This window comes from Vipera ursinii (genome assembly GCF_947247035.1).
Source record: "Vipera ursinii genome assembly, chromosome: 3".
Lineage (NCBI taxonomy): Eukaryota > Metazoa > Chordata > Lepidosauria > Squamata > Viperidae > Vipera > Vipera ursinii.
Genome location: NC_139516.1, coordinates 79242336 through 79266716, shown reverse-complemented (window position 1 = coordinate 79266716; position 24381 = coordinate 79242336). Strand labels below are relative to the sequence as shown.

General features: G+C 40.9%; 1 protein-coding gene across 2 annotated transcripts in view; it reads left to right on the top strand.

Annotated features, from left to right (window-relative positions):
* Positions 1–445: 445 nt before the first annotated feature.
* The window catches only part of SYDE2 (synapse defective Rho GTPase homolog 2), a 51370-nt gene continuing 27434 nt past the window's right edge, over positions 446–24381 (top strand). For both annotated transcript variants that reach the window (XM_083359769.1, XM_083359770.1), the window contains exons 1-2: positions 446–2390; positions 9697–10401. In XM_083359769.1, coding sequence (XP_083215895.1) covers positions 803–2390; positions 9697–10401 — 2293 coding nt within the window. In that variant the 5' untranslated portion in view covers positions 446–802. The remainder of the gene's footprint in view (positions 2391–9696; positions 10402–24381) is intronic.

Below are 24381 nucleotides of genomic sequence, written 5' to 3'. Positions count from 1 at the left end.
AGAACCGGGTTTAATCCAACTGGCTTCTCTGGGGGGTTTCAAGAGCCGGCTTTAATCCAACTTGGCTTCTCTCGGGGTTCAGCACCCATGGCTTTATTTCAGGGGGTCTTCAAACTTGGCCCTTTTGTGACTTGTGGACTTCAACTCCCAGAATTCCTCAGCCAGCATGGCTGGCTGAGGAATTCTGGGAGTTGAAGTCCACAAGTCACAAAAGGGCCAAGTTTGAAGACCCCTGCTTTATTTGATTATTCGAGGGCCGAGGAAAGGGTTAAGTTTGGAAAAAGGGAAGCGAGAGAGGGGCGAAGGCTGGAAGAGTCGTCTCGGCGCCCCGCCCCCCCATCCCGCGCGCGCGCATGTTTGTGTGTGGAAGTCGCGCGCGCGTGCGCGCGTGTGTAGGGAGCCGGGCAAACCTGGTCTCTCCTGTTGTTCTCCGCCGTCTCGACTCGGGCTGGACAGCCTCGGGGGTTGGAAGGCAAGGCCGCGTGCGCTCCGGTAAAAAAGCGCTCCAGCCCAGCTGCTGGCCGTCGGACATGCGCATTGCAGAGCGCCCTCTCACCCCGCTCAGTTATGCCAAGTATGTGAGCCCCAGCAGCAGCAGCAACAGCGAAGAGCGAGAGGCGCTCAAGGACCAACTACTAGATCATGGCGTGCTTTAGCCAGCCGCGCACCAAGCTGTTGCGCTTGTCGTTGCCGCCGCCGCCGCCGCCTCCGCTTTGCTCAAGGCGCCACCAAGCAGCAGCAGCAGCAGCAACCCTAGCAGCCCTGCGCTCGACGGCAGTGAACTGAAGGGAGACGACCAGGCATGGCTGACCCTCTGCGTAGGACTTTCTCCAAGCTGCGGAGTAGGAGGTCGCAGCGAGTAAGAGCCACGGGCGCCGGGGAAGCTGCCGGGGAGAGCGGCGGCCCGGGCGTCGGAACCCTTCGAGGGAAAGCCCAGCGGAACCTGCCCCTCCATCGCTCCTGCCGGGAAAACGGAGCGGCGAGCGAAGCCTGCCCTGGGCTGGCAAGCCAGCTGGGCGGTTGTGAGGTGCTCCTCGTGTCCCCGCTGGAAGAGCCGGGCTTGCGGGAGTCGGCTGCCTGGTCCCGGCGGGCCAAAGCGGAGATGCCTGGCGTCAAGTTCCCGGGAACCGCCGTGGCCCGCGCTTGCCCTCCGAGAAAGCCCGCGGAAGGCACGGCGCTGCAGCAGCAGCCGCCGCCGCCGAGCCCCCCGGAACTCCGCGCGCCTCCGCTGGCCGCCGAACTCTGCTTCTCCTCGTCTTCCTTTTTCCCGAGGGGCGCGGAGCCTCGGCCGGCCCTGGAGTGCTCTGGCGGGAGCGAAGACGACGACTATTACGATAACCAGAGGCTGCCTGGCTGGGGCTGCCAAGGGACGGCCCGAACGGCCGAAGAAGCAGCGCGGGGGAACAAGCAAGGCAGCGCGGCCGCCGTTTCGGGTGCAGGCGGCGGCGGCAGCAGGGCCAACAGAGCGAGAGAGAGCACCGGCAAACTGCGAAGCCAGCTCCAGGAGGCCTACTACCTGTTGATCCACGCCATGCACGACCTGCCTCCGGCCAGCCCCACCGCTGGAGGTCCCTCGGCCCAGCCTGCTAGCCGTCATCTGCCCGCCTCTGAGGTTGCCGGGAGTGATGCTTTAGGCTGGTCTTTCTCTTGCGGGGACGGATGCTCCCAGTTGCAAAGATCCGATCCCGGCGGGGCCCGAGGCTCAGCCAAGCATCCCATCTGGCGCCAGGGCATCAGCAAGAGCCTGGAGAGCCTCTGCTTTGCCCAGCCTTCCACTTCCAAACTGCTGCTCCTGCCCAGATGTCGGAGTGAAGGTGCGCTCCAGTCTCTGCCTCAAGAGCCGCTGGAGCCCCTTGGCCACCTGCTGCTCGAACCTCAAGAACTTGGCCAAGAATTTGGCGCCAGCCGGGAAACCTGCTTCCTTGCAGCTGCCGCACACGGCTCTGGTGACAGCAGCTGTGAGAAGAGCCTCAGCAGCCAAGAAGCTCATCCCTCAGGGCTCCGAGAAGACCTGGAGGAGCTTTTGGCTCCTGAGCTGTATGCTGCCCAGGGCAAAATGGTGGATCCAGCAAGAGCAACCAGGTGTAGCCATGAGGGAAGTCCCCAGCACCCCCCAGCAGATGCCTCCCCAGGCCCCTTCAAGCCACCCGCTGTGACTGTTCGGAAGCTACAGAAGTGGATGTACAAAGGACGCCTGCTCTCCTTGGGCATGAAAGGCCGGGGTGGAACAGCTGGGATGGCCCCCCCATCTTCCCGCACCAAGGTCACTGGGAGCTGCAGGCCACTTCTTAGCAGAGGAGAGGGGCTCACACTTTCGCCCCCTGCTCACTTGAATGGCCCAGGGTCCAAGGCCCGAGTATCACCTTCAGACCAAAGAATCTTGCTGGCAGGTAATATTTCTGTGGGCTCTTGTTTTCCTTTCAAGGGCCTTGGAGCCTAAGGGCTTTGTCCCACTTTTACTGTTAAGATGTTTTTCCCACTGTCTTGCTTCTCCATGGTTGTGAAAGACTTAGCTTGTTGAATGTCTGCTACGTCTAGGAAACCAGCCGTTTTGAAAGCTGATAACCATATCAAAGCCTCATGTACCTGTGGTCTTTTTTCCAATTGGCTTATCTCTTCAGTAGCTTCCAGAGGCAAAAGATAGCTTCACTTTTCCAGCCTGGAATACAGGATTTATGCAGTGAAAGTGATTGAATCTTGTTTACACAATATTATACAATCCTCCTAATTTTTAACCTAGAAGGCATGCAAAATCCTATGCCAAATCCTAAAATGTAAATAGCAGGCTATGTTTGCAGGACAGAAGAAGTCTCTGTCCATGTTTGTAGAACACAGCTAGACATTTTCCATAGGGAACATACCACAGTTGAGTTCCTTTTGGCATAACCTGCTGCATTATACAGTCTGGTTAAATGTTGATACTTGTATAAACTTCTGTTCAATTTTGACAGTTTAAATGTGTGTCTTTTTTGCTGCATTATTATAGATTGAAACATATGGTGTCATGCTTCTGGAACTCCTATTGTTAAGAGTGCAAGTGAGGATGAGAAATCAGCATATTTGACAATCTTTATGTAGTTAGTATCATAACCTGTGAAAAATTGCCATGACAACAATGTATACTAACATGTTACATGTAATATAGAAGTTGCTGTTTAAGGAATTTGGATACCAGGTGTAGGGAGTTAGGGGTTTCCACATGGTATTTGCTATGCACCTACTTCTTATTTCCCCAAATTAATATGAGTTCACCAATTAATATGGATATTTCGACTTTCTCTATTTGAATGATCTCTAGATTGAGCATACTGTAGTAGTGGCTAGGAATTCTCTGAGCTGCCATCCAACACACTTAGGACAGTAAATTGAAAAATGGATGAAGCTAATAAAATTGGACGGGGTAATGAGCATGATAGTCCAACACAGCTAGACTGTATTTGATACATAATTAGGGAAGTGGTTTCAGAAGTTGAAATAAAGGCTGTGTGAATATTTGATTTGCAGAGTCAGTTCAAAAAGCTGATTTGGGTAAACTGATTTGAATTGGTTTTGGTTATTTTGGATATTTTGCATACCCACATAGGAACTTTTAAAAAACTGAATTGACTATTTGATTTTCATAGACTCCTGGAAATATCTGTGACATATAAATACTTTTCTCATCTCTTTCAAAACCCCTGCTTTCAAGCAGGAGCAGAAGTTGTATGTCTGGTGAAGCCCTGTGACCTCATTTTATTCTTTCTATTCTGAGGGGTGAAATATTCTAGGAAGAGCTGCCAACTCAGCATGGCCATTTCTAGAAAATGGCTTCCTTTGTATATTAATTGTGCATGTGTGGCTAAAGTGAGTTAATAACTCACTTATTTCAAGTACCCATATGTGAAGCAATCTTTCTAAGTCTCATTCCATTTATTTCTTTTTCCCAGCATTACAATAATTCAGCATCAGCCTGAATCTCACTAAATATTAATAAAGGGGTCAGGGAGGAAGATGGGACAAAGTGGAATGAACTCTCTGTCATCTTTTAATGACAAAATTACAATGCAGGGGAAAAAATTGGAGAGCTAACTATGCCTTGGCTCCAGACCTGGTCTACTCTTATGTGCGGAAATTAGAAATTGTAGATTTTTAAAATGGCAATCTGGTTAATTACTTGTTGGGATAATGATTTTTTTTAAAAAAAAATGTGCATGTCTATCTTATCATCATCCTGAATCAGTTCATTACAATATGAAAGCATCTTCATTAAACATTATGGACCAAATCTATTGGTCTGTTTCAGTTTTTTTAGATTTTATAGGCTAGGTTTGAGAGAGAGTGACTACCCCAAGTCACCCAATCAGCTCCTGTACCTAAGGGAGGACTAGAACCTACACCTCCATGCTCCCAACACCTTAAGCACTGTACCACATTGCTTTTACATGCCTATATAGTAGGCAAGAAGGGTTATCTCAGAAATATGTGGCTTTACCAAATCTTTAATTCGATCACTTGCATTATTGAATGATTCTGGATCGGGTAAATTATTTTTGTTCTTTAATAACTAAACACAGTCTTTTTACATGCATGGTTAGTGTGAATGGTTATGGAAACAAGTTATGTGTTCAGAATCCACTCTTCAGAATCACAGGTATTGTAGGTATAATGTAAGAATAACCATCTTCTGTTTTAATACCTTCTGATTTGTAGATTGGGAGTTAGTTTGGTACAGTCCCACGTTAGGAAGGAAGCACTGGGTGACCTTGAGCCAGTCACTTTTTCTCAGCCCTAGAAAGGAAGGAATGCCAAACCACTTTTGAAGGACCTTGCCAAGAAAACTGCAGGGACTTAACCAGGCAGTGTTCGAGAATTGGACAGAATTGAACTGTAATAAAAAAGGATGATTTCTATTGCTACGTTAGCCTTCAAAAACAGAGATATTTATCATACTATAGAATTAGGCAGTTTGGTGGCTTCCTTGTATCTTGAACTTCAATTCCCATGAGTTAGCATAGGTAATAGTCAGGTTTATGCATTTGTGGAGTTTATGCATTTGTTAGATATGTCTCCTGTCTTTCATTCAGGAGCTCAGAGTGAAATAGTATTCTCTTCTCCCCTTTTTTCTACAGCAGTCTATCTGTGATATAGGGTGGGCTAAGCAAGATGGAGTGGCCCAGAGTTATTTAGAAAATTTCCATAGCTAAGGGTAGACTTTAACATGGGTCTTCCTAGTGCCAATCCGGCACTTTACCACAACACGATGCACGCAGAATTATATGCCCACACTGAATTTCACAAATTCAAAATACCTGGAGGACATCAGGTTGATTGTCCACATCTCAGAAGCATTCAAAGTTGCATTTGTTTAATCTACCATGCTTAATCATAAAATTGGATAAGTGCTGCATGGGTGTTCCATATCCACCCTCTGATTCCTTCTTTGAGTGAAAAAATATGGCTTCCAAGCTACCTTATCTTGAGTTGATTAAGCGCTTTTTTAATGGTGTGGGTGTGGGACAATACAAATATTTGCTTAGCCTCCCCAAATTATGCATACTTTCTTCATAGATGAATTGGAATCAATACCCAATGATTTCAGCGAGGTCTTCCAAATAAAGGTGCTTAAAGTTCTTGCTATAGGGTTATTGCACTGACTTTAGCCTCTGTATAAAATTAATAATTTTATTTAGGTGAGCAGCTAGAAAAAGAGGCTAGGGACAAAAAATTCAGCTGGTACAACTGCCTACAAAGTATCTTGAATTTCCAGGAATTTTACATGTCTTTGTATAAATTCTCTCTGGGTATTGCTGGAAAATCCAAGAAGGTCCCATCCCCCAACATTACTGTGTTCAGGAGAAAAGGCTCTTTACAGGTGTTTATGCTTTTCATAATGTTTGAAGAGAGACTAAATTACATTAATAGGCATTCCTTATCTTGCCCTTTTAGCAGTGTGTGGTCTCTCGTTAACTGTAGAATCAGTTTCATTTTGGTATGGTTTCTCTTTCTTTCATGTTACCACTTTTCCATGTAAGTACATACTAAATTACTGTAGTAGAAAATGCTTTTCAAATGTGTAGCTACATTTTGTTTTATGTTCTGTTTTAGGATTATACCAGGTTTAAAGTTTCATTGCTTTAAATCCTCCTAGATTTATTACAAAACACTTCTTCAGAAAAATATAATTAGTAAAAGCATTCTAAGTATTGGTTGCAAAATATTATTATATTTCACGTATTGTTTTACAGGAGTAGGGAGGTTACAGTGTATATAATTATAATGTACCTTTTAATTGTACAGAGTTGAGTAGGCACAGTAAGAAAAGCAGATATGTTGAAGAAGTAAGATTCGCTGTGCTGTGAATGATTTTTAGCCTATAACATCTTTTTTGGAATTACAAGCAAAATATAAAAACTAGCACAGTGAGGTATTAAATGATAGCAAATTCAATTTAGAATGAATTGTATTTAAAAACAAGGATTCCTCCACCTTTAAAGGAGACTTAGAAGAGCTTACCGTATTATGAGAATAAAAGCAGAAAGTGAAAAATCTGTGTTAATTTTAAATACAAAGAAGATAAGGTAATATCAGCATACACAAGTTTACACTTGACAGTGAAGATAAGAAATAATGTTTTCTTAAACTGAAGAATAAAGATGGGCATTGTGCTTGAGACATAACGATGGGTTTAATCTTAAAACCAATGCAGTACAAATGTGGGCAAGATCATAAAGGATCAGGTCATTTTAGTAAAGAGTACTGGTTAAAGCAGGGGTCTTAGAGTGGTACTGTACAATTGTGAAAGCTGTTTACTGTGTACTTCAAATTATGAGTTTGGAATTGGCTACTACAAGTGATCAAGAAACAGCAATCAGTCCCAGACCAAATAATGTCAAACTCATCTCTTGAAACCAGCAAGCAGAAACTTATACTGTATATTGGATATATAATTCTGCCTCTATCATATGCCCAAAGTCATCCTGATAAATGGAATTTGAAGACAGGGATAGAACTATAAATTACTAAAAACAGCCTTAGCTTTCATTGAATAGTGTTAACTATTACTTGAATTTTCTCTTAAGTAAGTGTAATATCATGAAACCTTAAACTTTGCAGTTAACTTAAAGGAGCTCATTGAATTAAATATCTGAACAAGAGGTGAGCTCCCCATTTCTTTTTTAAGATATTGAACTTGGAAGATGCAGATTCAAGTCCTTGACAAATTATAGAGTTCACTGGGTAACGTTCATTTGTTCGTTCTCTGCCTATCCTTTCAAGGAGATACCGGTAAAAGTACAGATGATCCATCATGTATGCCGTCTTATCCTTCCAGAGGACATGGTAATTCAGTTAAGTATGATTCTTGGTCATTTCATGGACATTTCAAGTATTCTTGCCAAGAAGGTAGAAGGGATTTGCCAGTACTTTCTTCTGAGATTTTCTTTTTCTGGTCTAGACCAAATACTTGAGATTTTTCTTATGGTTTCCCTTTGGAGTCCTAATCAGGTCTGAACTTGCTTAATTTTAAGATCAGCTGGGACCCACCTAATTAAGCCCAGAATTGTGTGCACTAGCTCAAAAAAGGTTGTCTAACCCTGCTGTAAGTGATTATACAATTGTCTTGTTTTTCTATGTTTTGTGTGACTAAAACTGATTTTTAAATAATTCTAAAAGGGATATGTCCCCATATTTGTTTGATTAGAAGCAGGAGGAATAGTTTTATTTAAAAATCCATAGTAAATAGGACTTGTTAGGTAGGAATATCTTACTTCCAGAAAAGCAAGGGTCGTTCCATTCAAGAGCCTTGCTGCTCTTCTACTGGTTGAAGCAAAACATCCTTACTAAGTGAGCATTTATTGAGCATTTATTAAAGGATGCAATGGACAAGTGATATGTATTGTTGTTAGCAGAGGGAGAAAGGGTTTGTCCTCTCTTTTTTGGCATTATCAGTATTCTTGGAAAATGATACAAATTCTGATATTAGCATAATAACATTTGTTGAGTGGTTATATCATGTCTGTTACTGCTGCCAATATATCAGATTACATCGTTTATACATAATGTAGTTTCTCTTAAGAGATTGCCTGACTCTTGAGTCAAGCTTGTCCTTTCTCATCTTGATGCCTTCCATAAGCAAATGAAATTACCAGCCAGTTTGAATTTAGTCTTTTATATGTGAAAGTGGCATTTTTAGCATTTTTAGGTAGATGTGTGTTGTGCTGTTTCTCTTAACATTGTAGGTTGCTATTGCCTGCTCCTCACTACTTAAAAAAAAAATCCTTTCCAGCCTGTGTAATCAATTTAGTGGCATTTATTTTAAACCTTGAAGTGAAACACAAACTCACATGCATTAATGAAATGTATCCATAGTGACCTCAATGGTAACTAGATATAATGCATGAAAAACATGCCATACACAATGTAAAGGTGTGACATGTTGATCCTAGTATTCATTGGTTTCTAATACAACAAAAATCACATTGATTTCTAACTAAATATACAGTGGTTTGGGCAATCTGTTTTTCCAGATAGTTTTTGAAATACATTTCCCAGTAACTTCAGCCATCATATGCAGGATATGTATGCAGGGTATGTATGTTTTGTGGTTTTCCAACATCATTCAGTCCGTACATATTTCACTCTTGCTTTACAGATGTATGCGTCCAGATCTTACTTAACATTTCCTTGGAATTAAATCCCAGTGAGTTTAATGGGATTTGAAGGGCTATTAAGGAAGCTGAACTGCCTTCAGCTATAAACGTATTTTGAGATTGCTCATAATATTCATGAATGAAGACAAACATACGTGTCCCAGGATAATGTTGCAGGATCCAATCTGGGTCGGTCACTGGGAGCAGAGGTTCCGAGTTTTGGGACTCGTGCTGGAGCTCATCTTCAGGGAATTGCTCTCTGACACACTCTGCCAGAGAGAGGTTTCCTGAGGATGGTCTCCAGCACGAATCCCAAATCTTGGAAGACAAAACCTCTGCTCCCAGTGACCGACCCAGATTGGATCCTGCTCACAGGATAGGGAGAAAGAGAAGTAAATCTACATAATCTTGAGGACATAATCCTACAGTTTATGAAATATATTATCAGGCAGTTGAGTAAAAGCTAAATTTATTTATTGGGTTTAGTGCACTAAATAAAATTTGCCAGCGACTCATTAAAATAGATAGATATAAGGGTAGTCATGGTTAAGACTGAATCCGATGTATTATGTTGACCATGTTCTGAAAAAAATACTGTAATTCTGTACCAAATATGTAAGCCATGCTTAATGAAGTACTTGAGATTTAATAACCAGTCTTACAAAGTTGCATGGATGGCAGTAGAGAAAAGGTTATCAAGATTTTGGTAATAATTTGGCCATCATCTTGATGGACGACTAGCTTTGCAAGTTCTTTTTCTGTGGTAGTTTATATTTGATAGGTGCCTGTGGTTCATCTGGACTGTTATCTTTAAAACAGATTGCTGTATTTCTTTCCGCACATTTTATTGTATAGTATTTAATCATATCACCCTTGATGCTATTACACAGACAGAATAAGTTTTGCCATTTTGCAACTGGACTATTATTATCTTCATGGATGAAATCTGATTGCATTGTGTCATTTTATGGCTCTTTTTAATATTACAACATTCTATGTGCAACTGAGACGAATAATGACGACTTGATGGCATCTAACACACTCTTCTGTTCCCTCTTCCATTTTATAGAGCTGATCGAAAATGTTTACATACCTTCTGCGAGCAGAAGAGAACTTAAGAACTTGAAATCCAGTGAAGTTTCCGAGTGCAGGCCTCAGATTGCTAGCATTACTGTGTCCAAGAAGCGGAACTGGTTACATCAAAGTTCTCTGAGAGTACCTAGTTTGGAAAGAGGAAACTCTTACAAGAAAATTTCAGGAAAAAATTACCAGGTACTGAAATCTTCCAGTCCTTTCTTTGAGCCAAAAATGCCTCAGACTTTTTCCAAATTTCTAGGTCAGGAAAACCCTAGAGGAAGAGTCAATTCTGTACATGCTGCTGAGAATGGAACAAGACCTTTGGCATTACAAAACTGTCCTTTAGATTTTGGTGAAGATAACGATGCAGATGATGAAGGAGAAATATGGTACAATCCTATCCCTGAAGATGATGAGCCCGAGTTCCCCTGTTTCCTAAGTAGCCATAATAATCACTTGGACCCCCAAGCCTTGAATTACAAAATAGCACCTGGGAATGATTTAATCAAAGTCATAGGGCATAATGAAGGCCTTCCTCAATTCTTAGACTGTTCTGGAAATGGTCAGCCTAAAGAAACGAATCAAATAGAAAATGTGCATTCCGTGGAATATTTGCAAACACAAAAGCCAAAGCCTGTATGCGATACTCTGACTGGCTCTGCAATGGATGAAGGTCTTCTTAAAGCTACTACAGGAGGTAAGAGCAATGTAAACATTTAACTTATAGTACAATTATGTCTGGCACCCCTACCAATGTAGTACAGTCATGTTTTAGACAGGTGAAAATTCAAAACTTAACTTGGGACTAATTATGCATAACCTACTTAGAGGCATAGATGTTTGTTTCACTTGAGTAGCATGTTGAGCTGAAATAATTATTTGTACATATAATATATGCATCTCCTAATAATGTGTGTGCATCAGAGTACATTTTTATAAGATTTCACCATATCTCAGGCCTGTGGGAAATCTTGGTGTTCTACTCTGTCAGATTGGTTAGGAAGCAAATCTGTGAATCACAGCTGGTTTTTTAGGCTTCACAATAACTCTTGGCTTCATTTTTTAAAAATTTAAGTCACACATGTGCTAAGGTGGCAATTTATTGTTTAATCTGGTAAGATTATAAAATCATTAAAATGTAACTATTCTATAGAGCCGGAATGAAATTTATTTGGCGTCATTCTGTGAAGTGGTCCATTAAGAATCAATAACTGCTACAAAAATGTTGATTTTTTTTTTCTCCTGCGGAAAGGTAAATTGCACTTCTAAAATAGGTGGTCCTCCTCAATTATCAATGCTAATTGGAACCAGGAAGTCTATCACTAAGACGCAATGTGATATGACTGCATTAACTTACAGCAACAGATCTAGCAGTCTCAGTTGCTATTGTTAGGTGAATCTTGCATGGTTACAGACTCCCATGGTTATGTGTTCACTATATGTGACTTGCCAGCTTCCCCACTAATTTACTCGTCAGAAGCCAGCAATGAAAATTGCAAATGGTAATCGTGTCTTCATGGGTAACTTGGAGTATTGACAGCTTCCCTCCAAAATTAAGCTGGATTTCATGTTACCTACATTTACTTTTTAAAAAAATATATTTATGATTATTCTCTAATCATTTATGGGGTCTCTAACCAATACTTTCTGAGCCTACATGGTGCAATCTTTTCTGAAAAAAAGTAGGCTGAGAAAAAGACTTAGAGTACATATTTTATCTCATTAAATACCAACTAATTAATTTTGCTTTTTGAATCTTAACTACTATAGGAAGCTCTACTTCTGTTGATTTATTTTAACATTTTCATAGCTTGACAGTTTATCTGCTTTGAGATAATTTGTATATCCTTTTACATTTTAATTTTAATGCTTATTTATTACTCAAGTTTGAACATAAATGCTGTGTTCATCATAATTTATTTTAAACTGTGTCTTTGGAGATCACATCTTAGTAAAGTTTCAATCACATGCCTAAATGTTATTCCTGTAAGTTATATTAAGCCTGAAGGACTGGATATGTCAATGAAATTTTGGCTTGAAGTATGAAAGTTCATGGACTTTACATTTTATCGTATAATATTAAAGAGAGGATGTCCATGGAAAAATATCAGGATAATTTACATGATTTTCTACGTGTTATCCTCATTTCCAAATGTCAGAAGGAAAATTGCTTAATATAGTCTAGTATGCATCATAATTGTATAAAGTATTAAACCACTCACTCCATCAATTTTAGCTGACTTCTGAATGATTCATATAATCTTGAACATACATCTCTGCAGATGTTTCATCAAAGATGCTTTGGAATGCTTATATACAGCCATGACTTTTTCCAGGCTTATACGATTGTTTTTAAAATTTGGAAACTTCACACGTGTGTATGAATTGCCCCTTCATTTTTTTCCCTTAGTAAAGTATCTATGTATGCACTTGTGTGCACAGCCAGCCAGGGTGGTTTCCATGAATTGGAAAAAAATGTGGCACCTTGAATGAATGAATGAATGAATGAATGAATGAAGAGTAGAATCCTTCTTGTTCTAAAATACCTCTTTCAATAAGTAGTTAAATCAATTAGGTAAAGGTAAAGGTTCCCCCGCACATGTGTGCTAGTCGTTTCCGACTCTAGGGGACGGTGCTCATCTCCGTTTCAAAGCCGAAGAGCCAGCGCTTGTCCGAGGACATCTCTGTGGTCATGTGGCCGGCATGACTAGACGGCAAAGGCGCACGGAATGCTGTTACCTTCCCACCGTAGTGGTCCCTATTTTTCTACTTGCATTTTTACGTGCTTTCAAACTGCTAGGTTGGCAGAAGCTGGGACGAGTAACAGGTGCTCACTCTGTTACGTGGCACTCGGGATTCAACCCGCCAAACTGCTGACCTTCTGATCGACAAGCTCAGTGTCCTAACCCACTGAGCCACCGCGTCCCTTGTTAAATCAATTATAACTGGTAAAATTGAACTAGTTTTGGGGGGGGCATCATATTTCTGTTTCTCTTATTCATTCTAAATGCTTATGTCATCGCTTTGTAGTCACATAGCGGTCTGTGAGCTTTATCTTTACACATCTCCTGTTACAGAAAGGCAAAAGCAATTCTCAAATTATGTTTTTATTTCCATTGGTTTGAAAATAAATGTCTTTTAATTAATCTTTGAATTCCTTTAGAGGAGATATCGTATCTTTCGTCATACATTGGAACAACAACGGTTATAATAACTTAATGTTATTACCTAAAAATATATTTCTTCATAAGATGGAAAATAAGTATGTCCTGTGTGTGTGTGTGTGTGTGTGTGTGTGTGTGTGTGTGTGTGTGTGTATTCCCAGAAGCAGGTCTCATGAAGCTCAGGAAGACTTTACTCCTAATGTATGAACATAGCACTGTAATCTCAAGGTTGATGTGTTTGAGGAGAGATGATTAACATTAAGAGGGTTTACATCTTCTGTAGCAGCACTATTTATGAGGCGTTTTTTGGTACATTCTTATTTTTATGGCTTTTGCTAAAATGTTAATAATGGATTTTATTTACTAACTGGAATATTGTAAACTGTATTTGTACTGCAGTGTAATTCAATGGATTTTTTACTAGTTTTTGTTGAAGTTTGTAACATCTCCTTTACTAGAGAAAAAAATAGGAACTTTCGTATCATAGGCAAAAAGTCATTGCTTTATTGAATGTGTTGATTATGAGATTATAATGAACTCTGGTGACATTGTTTCTGAGTTTATCCTACACTGTCTCTTGTGTATGGACTTAATGAATCTATTTTAAGTATAGTTTTGCCTCTTGGGGTTTTGTGTGCATTGAATGAGGATATCTTTGAATGAAATAATTGATGAGGAGACTCCCTACTGCTAAGTAATTGAGTCTATTGCTAAAGAATATTTAAGATTTCATTTAATCCTGTTAAGGTATCTATAATAACTATTAATTTTAGTTAAACTGAAGGTGACACTTTACCTAGTCAAAATGACTACATAAAGGACAGTAGGCCAAAGGAAGCTTACACTGTGTGACTGTGAAGCAGTAAGCAAAATGTGTTAGGCTTATATGGATTTAAGGTGGAATTGATCATTCTTTTGCTACGGTGATATTTTAAACACAATAAGATAGAATCATTCTAATATCTACATTTTGTTTGCTAGATTTCTGTAATCTATCAATTTTGTAATCCTGCTTCACTATTCTAGTAACATACATGTATGTAAGTTAGGTTTATATGTAAGTTATGTTAGAGATACATGTATCTCTCTCACTCTCTCTCTCCTTTACTGCAGTTTAATAAACCAGCTAAAGAAAATTGTATTCAAATATCCAAAATTAAATTGATGCTATCAGAGAAAAGTACATACAGGCAATAAACATTTTAAATCAAAATGATTATAAAGGGCCTGATCAGCCCCCCCCCTCTCTCTCTCTCTCTCTCTCTTTCTTTCTCTCTCTCTCTCTCTCTCTCTCTCTCTCTCTCTCACTAGAATTCATGGTCTCCCAGTTCCTACCTAGACCAATGTCTTAGCACTACACCAAACTGGCTCCCGAAAGTAATAAATGCTGATAACTATATTACTTTCTTCAAATTTAATCATCAGCAAAAGCCTATGTCCTGTGGTTGACGAGGAGCAATAAATATGTTTATGGTAAGTACATGTAGTCCTTGGCTTATGACATCAACTGCAATTGTTGTTCCAAAGAAACATGGTTGTAAAGTGTGACATCATGTGACCCATACTGCTTAATAAAAGGAATTACTGCAATCCTGGTTGCCATTTTTAAGTGAGAACTGCACAGATCATTAAGCAATGACCTCATATGAGTGCTGACTTCCTGCTGGCTTCTTCATTGACTTTGCTTGTGGAAAGCCAGACAGGAACATTGGAATTGTGATCATGTGACCATCCGACCCTGTGACAGATGGAATTTCAAGGATCCGTTATAAGTTCCTCTCGTTGAATGCCATTGTAACATTGATAGGCCACTGAACGAATGGTTGTAAGCTGAAGGCTCTTTGTAATGGTCCTTCTTACGGCTTACTGCTTTTCTGTAGATGAGATAGCATAAAAAATGATCTGGTTTTCTTCCATCCTATGCAGAAACTTACATACATTGGGCATAACAATTCTGCCTGTGTTATATGCCCAAAGTTGTTCTGATAAAGGAAAGTTGAAGGAAGGGGAAGAACTTTGAGCTATTACTAAAACAATTCAGGACAATGAGCATTTATCTATACAGGCATCAGAAAACAACCCATGCTCGGGCAAAGGAAGAGTTACTATATTGGAATGATAACCAATGGAAAATATATTAAAATGGATTGAAGTTTTACAGACAAAACATCTGCAAGAAAACTACCATCAAGGGCTCCACAGTTCAACCTTGAACTACATATATTCCCTTTGGTTGAATTGAATTAAGATCCTATTGTTCAATATAACCTTAACTTTGATTGTGTGATGAAAACTATTGCTTGAATTTTTTGCTTAGGCAAACTAATAATATAAAATTATGTGCTGTATTTGTTTTATCGTCCAGTGCCACATATAGATAAGCCAAACCCAGTTCTCATACAGTACGTTTGCATGTCTTGGTTGTTGGTAGAGAAGTGAGGGGAAAATGCACTGTGGAGATGTTAGAAAAGATTTAATGCAGGTAGTCCTCATTTATTGACCATTCACAGTTACAACACAAATGAAAAAGCAACTTTAAAAGTGACTCCTTTTTTGACTTTATGACTAATCTTCACATTTGCCACCTTTGCAAGTCTTTAAGCAAAGGAAAGCTGAAGTAAGATCATAAGCATATTTGTGCTTTCGCTTAGCGACCGCTTTGCTATTAACAAGAGTTGTTGGTCCCAATTATAGTTGCTAAATGAGGACTACCTGTATTATAGAACAATGAATGCTTTCATCATGCGTTATCCACTTACTCTGTTCCAACTTTGGCAACATGGCTGGCTGAGGAATTCTGGGAATTGAAGTCTAGACATCTTAAGCTTGCCAATGTTGAGAAGCACTACTCTATTCCATTTCCCCCATCTCTCTCTTACCCTATGCCCCATCCACAGCCCATTATAATAATGACTAACAAAAGCTGCAGTGGTAACATCATGATGCAAGTTCTGTATTTTTTAAACTTAGGTTGTAGCATTACACACAAGTCCCAAAGGGCATATGCTTTGTAACGTAACAGTGCATGTTTCATCACTTGTTCTCTTTTACCCCTTCTGTGCTGGTGTCGATTCTGCACCACCAGCATTACCTTCAAAGTTCTGGATACAAAGGTGACTTACTGACTCCTCTGTATAAAAAAAAAAGTGTCGTAGATTTTTCTTTCAATGCTGTGACTTTATTCAGATATCTAAATCTGGCCCCAGAACTGTTCCTCTTCAAGGATGACTAAAAACAGTCTTAAACTACATGGCACAGAAGTGCTTCCGGATTTGCATTCCCAGAATATGGCATGGTGCTTAAATTGCTACAGACTCTTAAATCCCTTAGAATTTATTGTTTTATTTTCCCTAATGCAGCAGCTTGTCATTCCTCTTGCCATTAAAACACATTCTAGAGCAAAAGAGCAGCTTTTTCTTATCACAAAGTATAAGCACTGCTTGTCCTAGCGGGGAAAAAAACCCTTTTTAGGCAATTGCAAGCTTCTCAAAATAAGTTGTCTTTTCATTGCAATTGCTATTTCCATCTTAACTATAGTGTTTAATGGTGAGGATTTTGGAGACAATGTTTATAGAACTATGGCTAGTTCCTTTCAGGCTTCTTTTAGAAAATTAGAGCAGGTACTATTTTAAGCTAAGGGAGAGACTGAAATGAACTAGAATCTGTATTGAACTTCCTGAACTCTAGTAGTCTATATTGCTTGTAATTTTTATCATACCGTTTCCCTTTTTTTGCACAAGAGTTGTGGTCCTTTTGAATTGTTAAGGCTTTTGAAGCAGGTGTAGAAACATAGCTTTGGCCTTCTGAAATAATGGGAAAACATTTCTGGCCACATTACCTCAGGAGCTACTTGTTCAGGAGCTACTGTACTTGTTCACTGTGAGGACTGCCAAAGCTTATAACTACTACATAAAAATAGATGCACATGGGGATAGACAACTAGTGTTCACATATGATTCAGGTGATTGGAGGTAAAGGCTTCTGATGGAACTGCTTATAGGAAAGGCAAAAAAGCCCTTTCTCAAAGCATCTTTCCAGTTACTGTATTATATGTATACAGAATACAGTTATGGGGGGCAGTTAATATGTTAACGTCAATGGTTCATAAGGTTAAACAATTAACAAACGGTACATGAGGTAAAACGCTGACAGCGGAACACGAGGGAGTTTTGACAGCTGTCAAAACTCCGGACTCGCGCATGCGCACGAGTGACAGCTCTCGGCTGTCAAAATAACACAAGCCGCCGCACGAGGATCCGAACTGTCAAACGAACCGCAAAGCTGATTGGAGGAGAAAAGAAGCGGGAAGAAGACCGGGTAGTGATTGGACTATTCGACCGGCACCAGACTATAAATAGCCAAGTGTTCCTATTACTTGTTTGCTCTGTTCTAATAAACGTGTTAAGGTTACCAGCTGTCTGGAGTGGTCTGTCCAGCCACTTTACTGGCGACGAGGGTGGGATCCGCTTCACGAGCTGAAGTCACGGCCAGGAAGGCAGTTCCGGCCAACTGAGCTAGTCACTGGAAGTTTTAACTTCCACAGTGAAGCGGACCACCGAACTTTGACAGCATGGCTAATTTCGGACGAGTGAGAGAATTCGACACTCACTACCCCGAGCGATGGGAATCGCACCTGGGGCAGGTCGAGGGGTTTCTCCTCGTCAGCAAGATCACGGATGACAGAGCCAAAGCAGCAGCCCTTCTCTACATCAGCGGGCCACCCGTCTATGATGCTGCTGTCGGGCTATTCAGCCCCGTACCGATTACCGAGGTCCCATATGCTGAACTCATCGACCGGCTTAGCAAACACTACATGCCGGCTCGCTCGGAACTGTACTGGCGAGTACAGTTCGCCCAGCGAAGACAGCGGCCGGATGAAGCTGCGAACGACTTCATCGCAGGAGTCCGGCACGCCGCCCGAAGCTGCAACTTCCCTGATTTAGAAGAGCGGATCCGGGACCAGGTGGTCATCGGCCTGAGAGACGAACGCCTCAGAAAGAAACTCACGTCAAAACCTGAGATGACGCTTGCCCAGGTCTCACGGGAGATTTTGGCATACGAGGACAACCATAAGAAGTCCCTCAACCGAACAGTGACGGAACCCCAGAGCAGCGTCCACCAGGACGAAGCATCTTTCAGCGACGAAGAATCCATAGACTTGACCGACACGGATGCCATACAACGCCGTATGGAAAGAAGGCAAAACAGGCGCAGTGACACCAACGTCCGGCCCAAGCCAAGAAACTTCGCGCCAAGTGAACAACGCAACGCCTGTGCCAGTTGTGGGGGCAACCATGCCCGGGCCAATTGCCGGTTTAAGAGCGCTAAATGCCACAACTGTGGCAAGACGGGCCACATCAAACCCGTCTGCCGAAGCCGCCCCCGTGACAATCTGCATGAAGTTGAGGCTACCACCCCAGGTACGATCTCCTACCGAGCCAGTAAGGGCAAAATGCCAGAAGTGTTAATAGAGGCAATCGACAGGGTGCACAATTTGAGCCCTAAGGTAAAAATCAAAACTAGGCTGCAAGGGGTCCCTTGTGATATGGAGGTGGATTCAGGCTCAGCTGTAACACTAATCTCATTTAAGACATTTAGGGAAGTCTGTCGGAACAGTAAAAAAATAATACCGTTAGAACCTCCTCAGGTTCAATTGGCAGACTACCAGAAAACTCCAATTCAGCTCAAGGGTAAAGCTAAGGTCTGGGTGGAGTACAAAAAATTCAAGGGACCCCTAGAAGTAATAGTCACCAGTGGAAACCGCACTAATCTGATAGGGTTAAATTGGTTTAACCCCTTAGGAATCGCCATTACTGGCGTTAACGCGGTACAAACGTCAACCCTCGAGGCCGTCTGCAGAAAGTATGCAGACGTATTTGACGGTTCTTTAGGCAAATATACAGGTCCGCCCATCAACCTTAACTTAAACCCCGCCATACAACCTGTCAAAATTAGGGCCAGGAGGGTTCCCTTCGCCCTCAAACAAAAAATTGAGGATGAATTGGAACGCCTCGTCAAGCTGGGGGTTTTAGTACCTACGGAAGGGGGCAGCTGGGAAACCCCCATCGTAACACCAGTAAAACCTAATGGACAAATCAGAATATGCGCTGACTATAAAGGGACCGTGAACTTAGCACTTAATGCCCATTCTTACCCCATTCCAGCAGTAAGAGATGTCCTAGCTTCTATTCGCTCAGGCGCCATTTTTGCGAAATTAGACCTCACGCAGGCGTATTTGCAGTTGCCTGTGACAGATGACACTGCGGTCGCCCAGACAATTGTCACACACCGCGGTGCATTTAAAGTGACAAGACTACAATTTGGCATCTCGGCAGCCCCAGGCATATTTCAAAGTATCATGGAAAAAACTTTAAAAGGAATCCCAGGAGTTTCCCCTTACTTCGACGATGTACTCATCGCCGGAGAAACAGAAGCCATTTTAGCTGACAGGCTGTCAGCTGTTTTAGACCGGTTCAGAACGGCCGGATTTAAACTAAAGAGAGAAAAGTGCTCCATAGGAGTTCCGTCTACGGAATTCCTCGGGTATAAAATCGATGCCCAGGGCATCCACCCTACCAATGACAAATTAAAAGCTATTCAAGCAGCCCCCAGCCCCAAAAACAAACAAGAACTTCAGGCGTTTTTAGGGCTATTAAATTTTTATCACGCCTTCCTGCCCCACAAGGCTACAATTGCTGAACCGCTTCATAGATTATTAGACAAGGGCAGCCCCTGGTCCTGGTCAAAAGTACACGAGAATAGTTTCCAGTCACTAAAAAACATTATTTGCAAAAGCTCCACTGTCACCTTATTCAAAGAGGACGCCCCTGTCTGCATCGCGTGCGATGCATCTCCATATGGAATAGGAGCCGTCTTAAGTCACCTAGACCAGGATGACACTCAAAGACCCATCGCATTCTATTCCCGAACACTTACAAAAACTGAAAGGAATTACGCCCAAATTGATAGGGAGGCTCTGGCCATCGTGGCCGGAGTTAAAAAATTTCACGACTATTTGTATGGCAGACCTTTCACTATCTTCACGGACCACAAACCCCTATTAGGCATCTTTACCTGGAATAAAACAACTCCCCAAATATTATTCCCTAGAATCCTGCGCTGGTCAACCTTCTTATCAGCATACTCTTACAAACTGATATACAAGCCAGGCAGGGAACTTGGACATGCAGACTGTTTAAGCAGACTTCCAATACAGCGTTTCGACCCAGACCCAGCCCCCGCAGGCGGCATACTGGCTATCAATGAACTACCAGAATGCCCCCTAACAGCAAAAATCATTGCTGACAACTCCGTTAAGGACAACACGCTCAGCAGAGTCCTGCGATGGGTCACAACAGGATGGCCTCACAAGTGCCCAGAGGAAAGGTTCCGTCCATTTTTTTCCAAACAATTAGAACTAACCTCACACTTAGGCTGTTTATTATGGGGAAACAGGGTGGGGATAGACAACTAGTGTTCACATATGATTCAGGTGATTGGAGGTAAAGGCTTCTGATGGAACTGCTTATAGGAAAGGCAAAAAAGCCCTTTCTCAAAGCATCTTTCCAGTTACATCTTGAAATTAGGACTTTGCAGTATTTTGGATCATGGTAAAAGGTTGTACTGTACTTTGTGTGGGAGTCATGCCATCTGTCTGGATATCCTTAGCAGAGGTGTCTTTGCCTGGAATTGTATGTCTGTCTTCTGCAACAGCAACTCAATTCTATAATGAGGATTTTATAAAATTCTTGCATGTACATACACACATACACAGGCAAAAAAGCTGTGCACTGCTTTAGAAATAATTTGGAAGAGGTGCTTCAGGTGCTTGCACAACTGCTTTGTGCAGCTGCCAGACATTTCAGGAGAAAATGTGGCTGCTTAAAGAGTTGTAGACCAGTGCTACATTTGTCTTTTTGGAACAGATTCTGAAGTATTGCAGATAGACAGATAATTAAGACAGGCAGGTAGATTATGGATATCACTTATATAGACTTCTGATTTAGGATCAATACATTGGATAAATTGGGAGTTGCTTGGTAATAAAGTTATAGTTACATGATTTTTCATAATTTTCTTTTTGTAGAAAAATTTCAACAGTGAGATGGTGGAATATAAATTTAATAAATATCTACTAATACAAACATTATATTACAAAATATTACAAAAAGGAGTACTATGAATATTGGACCATTTCATAAGTCTACATTGCATAATTAATTATTGAATTTGTTAATCATAAACACTTTTGGCTTTTAGAAACTCTGGTGGATTTAAATCCTTAAAAAAAATAGGGCTTTTATTAAATAAGTGAAATCATAAGTTTGTACAGAAAGAACAGGCATACCTGTTGCATAATTTTTAATATACTGTGTTTGAAACTGTTTATGCTGAAAGGAGATTTTCTGATTTGATCAATCATATGACCTAATGGAGAAAACACCCATTTTCCTTTTAGTAGGATTTAAAAATAATTTGTAAAATGGAATACAAAGTTAGAAATACCAACTGCTGACAGCCTATATCACTTACAATTATCAGTTGGTAAAATAGTTTTAGTGGATTTCAAAAAGTTGTCTGTGCCCTCTCTGTGTATGTAATATGTGGTTACTATAATGGCAAGAAAGGTTCAAGTGTCCTTTTGACATTATTTACCATTCCAACAATTAAAGAATAGGAATTCTTTATAATTCTTCATGAAGCCACTGGAAGTTTGAGATAAAATGTCAGGAATGTTAGATTGACTTCTCAGTTTTTTATATTTTGGCTTGCTTTTCTAAGCCTTTGCCAGAGGCTTCTGACAGAGATAGATTAATGTGAATTAATTAAAACTTTGCCCTGATTACTATGGAATGCCTCAGTGCAACCCACTAGTGAGGCTGTGTGGTGATTTGCAGTACAAGAGAGACCTTTGTCCAGTTTTATCAAATACCACATTTTTTATGAGCTGTTGCCAGAAAAGCACAGCGGGTATGCTAGAAATAGTCTATTCCATGTAAGGAAATAGCCTCAATACAAGTAAAGCAGCTGAGCAAAACAAGAACTTTCACTGAGGCTCTGGAAACATACTTTGTGCAGTATAAACTTCCTCATTTTTAAAAAACAAGGCCTAATTGTCAATTTCCAGCAAGAAAGAGAGTTATTTAGCTCTTGTTTAAAGAAAATAACGGGCTTTGTAGAAGGTGGATAGGTGCTATTTATTTGAGCCTCAGTTTCTAATTGGGTGGGCTGCAGAAAAAAATGGAATGATTTGTGTGATGATGTAGAAACACAGTGCCTACTTGGTCACTAAGCAACAGGGCTGCAATCAGCAGCATCCTAAAATTTGTTTATTTGTTTATTTAACGCTTATGTTGCCCAGGTTTCTTATAAGGGGACCCCAGACCATAATATAGGTATCTGAGTAGTGATAGGGGGATTTGATAATGTTTTTATAAGCATCTGCTTAGTTTTTGCTTGGTTATTTTTCCTTTGGAATGTCTAACTAGGCAGTCAGACCTGGTTGCTTATTTGGATGGGAAAGCAAAATTAAATTAAGGGTCAGATGCACATTTGCTTTACTTTTTAGTGAGTAAATATGCTCTCTGTAGTATTTATGGTACAAATGAGCAAAAGATGATCTGGAGGCCCATTCTGGTCCCTTTGATGATTTTGGTTAGGCTAGGTTTTGTGCTTTCCAGATGTTATTTCTTGTCCCTTTGAGTATATTTTAGAATGCTAGAGGAAAAATTAAAGAATAAATTCTTTTTATTGTCTCCCAGTTCTATAGGAAAAATGGTTTTGTAGTTTGTGGTGTAAGGTAAAATGTATCCATAAAGCTTTCCAAAGTCCCTTTATTTTTGAAATACATACAGAAGAATACCAACTTGACAAACTGCATGGCTGAAAGTCAGCATTTTCCCCCCTTCATATTCTGGCAGTGTGATCTAGTGATGTCCTGTTGTCTCACAAGGTAGGCCCCTCCACCCAATTATATTGAATTACAGTTGACAGTCTGTACTGAACATCTGCTTTTAACTCTTAGGTATATGAAATTGTTGAATTTAGAACACAGTAGAGTTATTGAATATTTGAATATTCTAGAAATAGAATATTTCTATTACGTCTATCATAGATTTAGACCAGGGGTTCCCAGCCAGGGGTGCTTGCGCCCCCTGGGGGTGCGAGACGATATTCCAGGGGGTGCGAAAACTTGGGTTTTCAAAATTGTAGTGTATATGCATAATTTTTTGCCGTTATTTCGATCTTTTGTAAGAGAGTGCGAGAGTATATCAGAAGCGTTCTAGGGGTACGGGGTATAGAAAAGGTTTGGGAACCACTGAATTAGACAGACTTATTGGACAGTAAACATGGTTATGATGTGAAGATGTTTAGGTGAGCTTTCCACTCCCATGAGGTAAAAGCCATGAACAAAAGGTTATGGAGGCTCATCTTTCACTATGAAAAACTATGGTGTATGAATTGCTACTATTGTATGCTGTATTCCAGTTTTATATTTTTATTTATTTCCTCCTGTTAAATGGTTTTTTTTCTTACAAAATACTTTGAATAAGCAAATAACTAATTATGAATCTAATGTTGATTAACTTATTTCATTGGTTGTTTATGATAGTCAGATTTCTTTGATAAATGTAATAAACATTGTTTAAGAAAGGATTTACTAGTGGATTCAAAGAGATAAGTTCATGTTGGAACTTTCTGGAGAATTGATTCCAAATATATCGTACGTTCACTCTGCCATAATGAGAAGAGGCATATGTGTTTGTTTGCAAAGAAAAAAAAACAACCCATAAAAAAGCAATTCACTGTGAAATAGCAGTACCTTTGAACCTATCTTTGAAATGCACAGGAGCCCTAAAGCAAAGTAGTTCCATTTTTCCCCCTCCAATCTTTTTCCGAACTTCAGAGCGTAGACAAAACATAGAATTTTATTTTCAGAAGAGTTGCTGGAAAAAAAAACCCAGCTGCATTCAGCTTCTCCTTTGAAAGACATCGATTTTAACATATGCAAGACATCAGAACAAGCAGAAATGGTCCATCAGCAGAGGGATGGTCTTGGTAGCATCAGTCTCCTTTGTCTCTTTTAAGGAAAGGGGGACACATGTTCTTGGTTGTTCTGGCACACAGGAAGGCGTATTTATGGGAATAATGTAGACCAGGGGTCCCCAACCCCTGGGCTACAGCCCACTACAGGGCCTTGAGCCCTTCGGGACTGGGCCGCAGGCCACAGAGGTAGTGGGCAAGTGCAAATGGAGCTGTGCATGCATGCTTGCTGTTCGCGCAGAACCATCTCCTTTCTTCCTTCCTCCCCCCCCTACCCAGTCCGCAAATCCAGGAAGGTTGGGGAACTCTGATGTAGGTGATGCTCAGCATCTGTCTAAATCAGGGGTAGGCAATCTCGGCTCTTTTATGACTCATGGACTTCAACTCCCAGAATTCCTGAGTCAGCTATGCTGACTCAGGAATTCTGGGAGTTGAAGTCCATGAGTCATAAAAGAGCTGAGGTTGCCTAC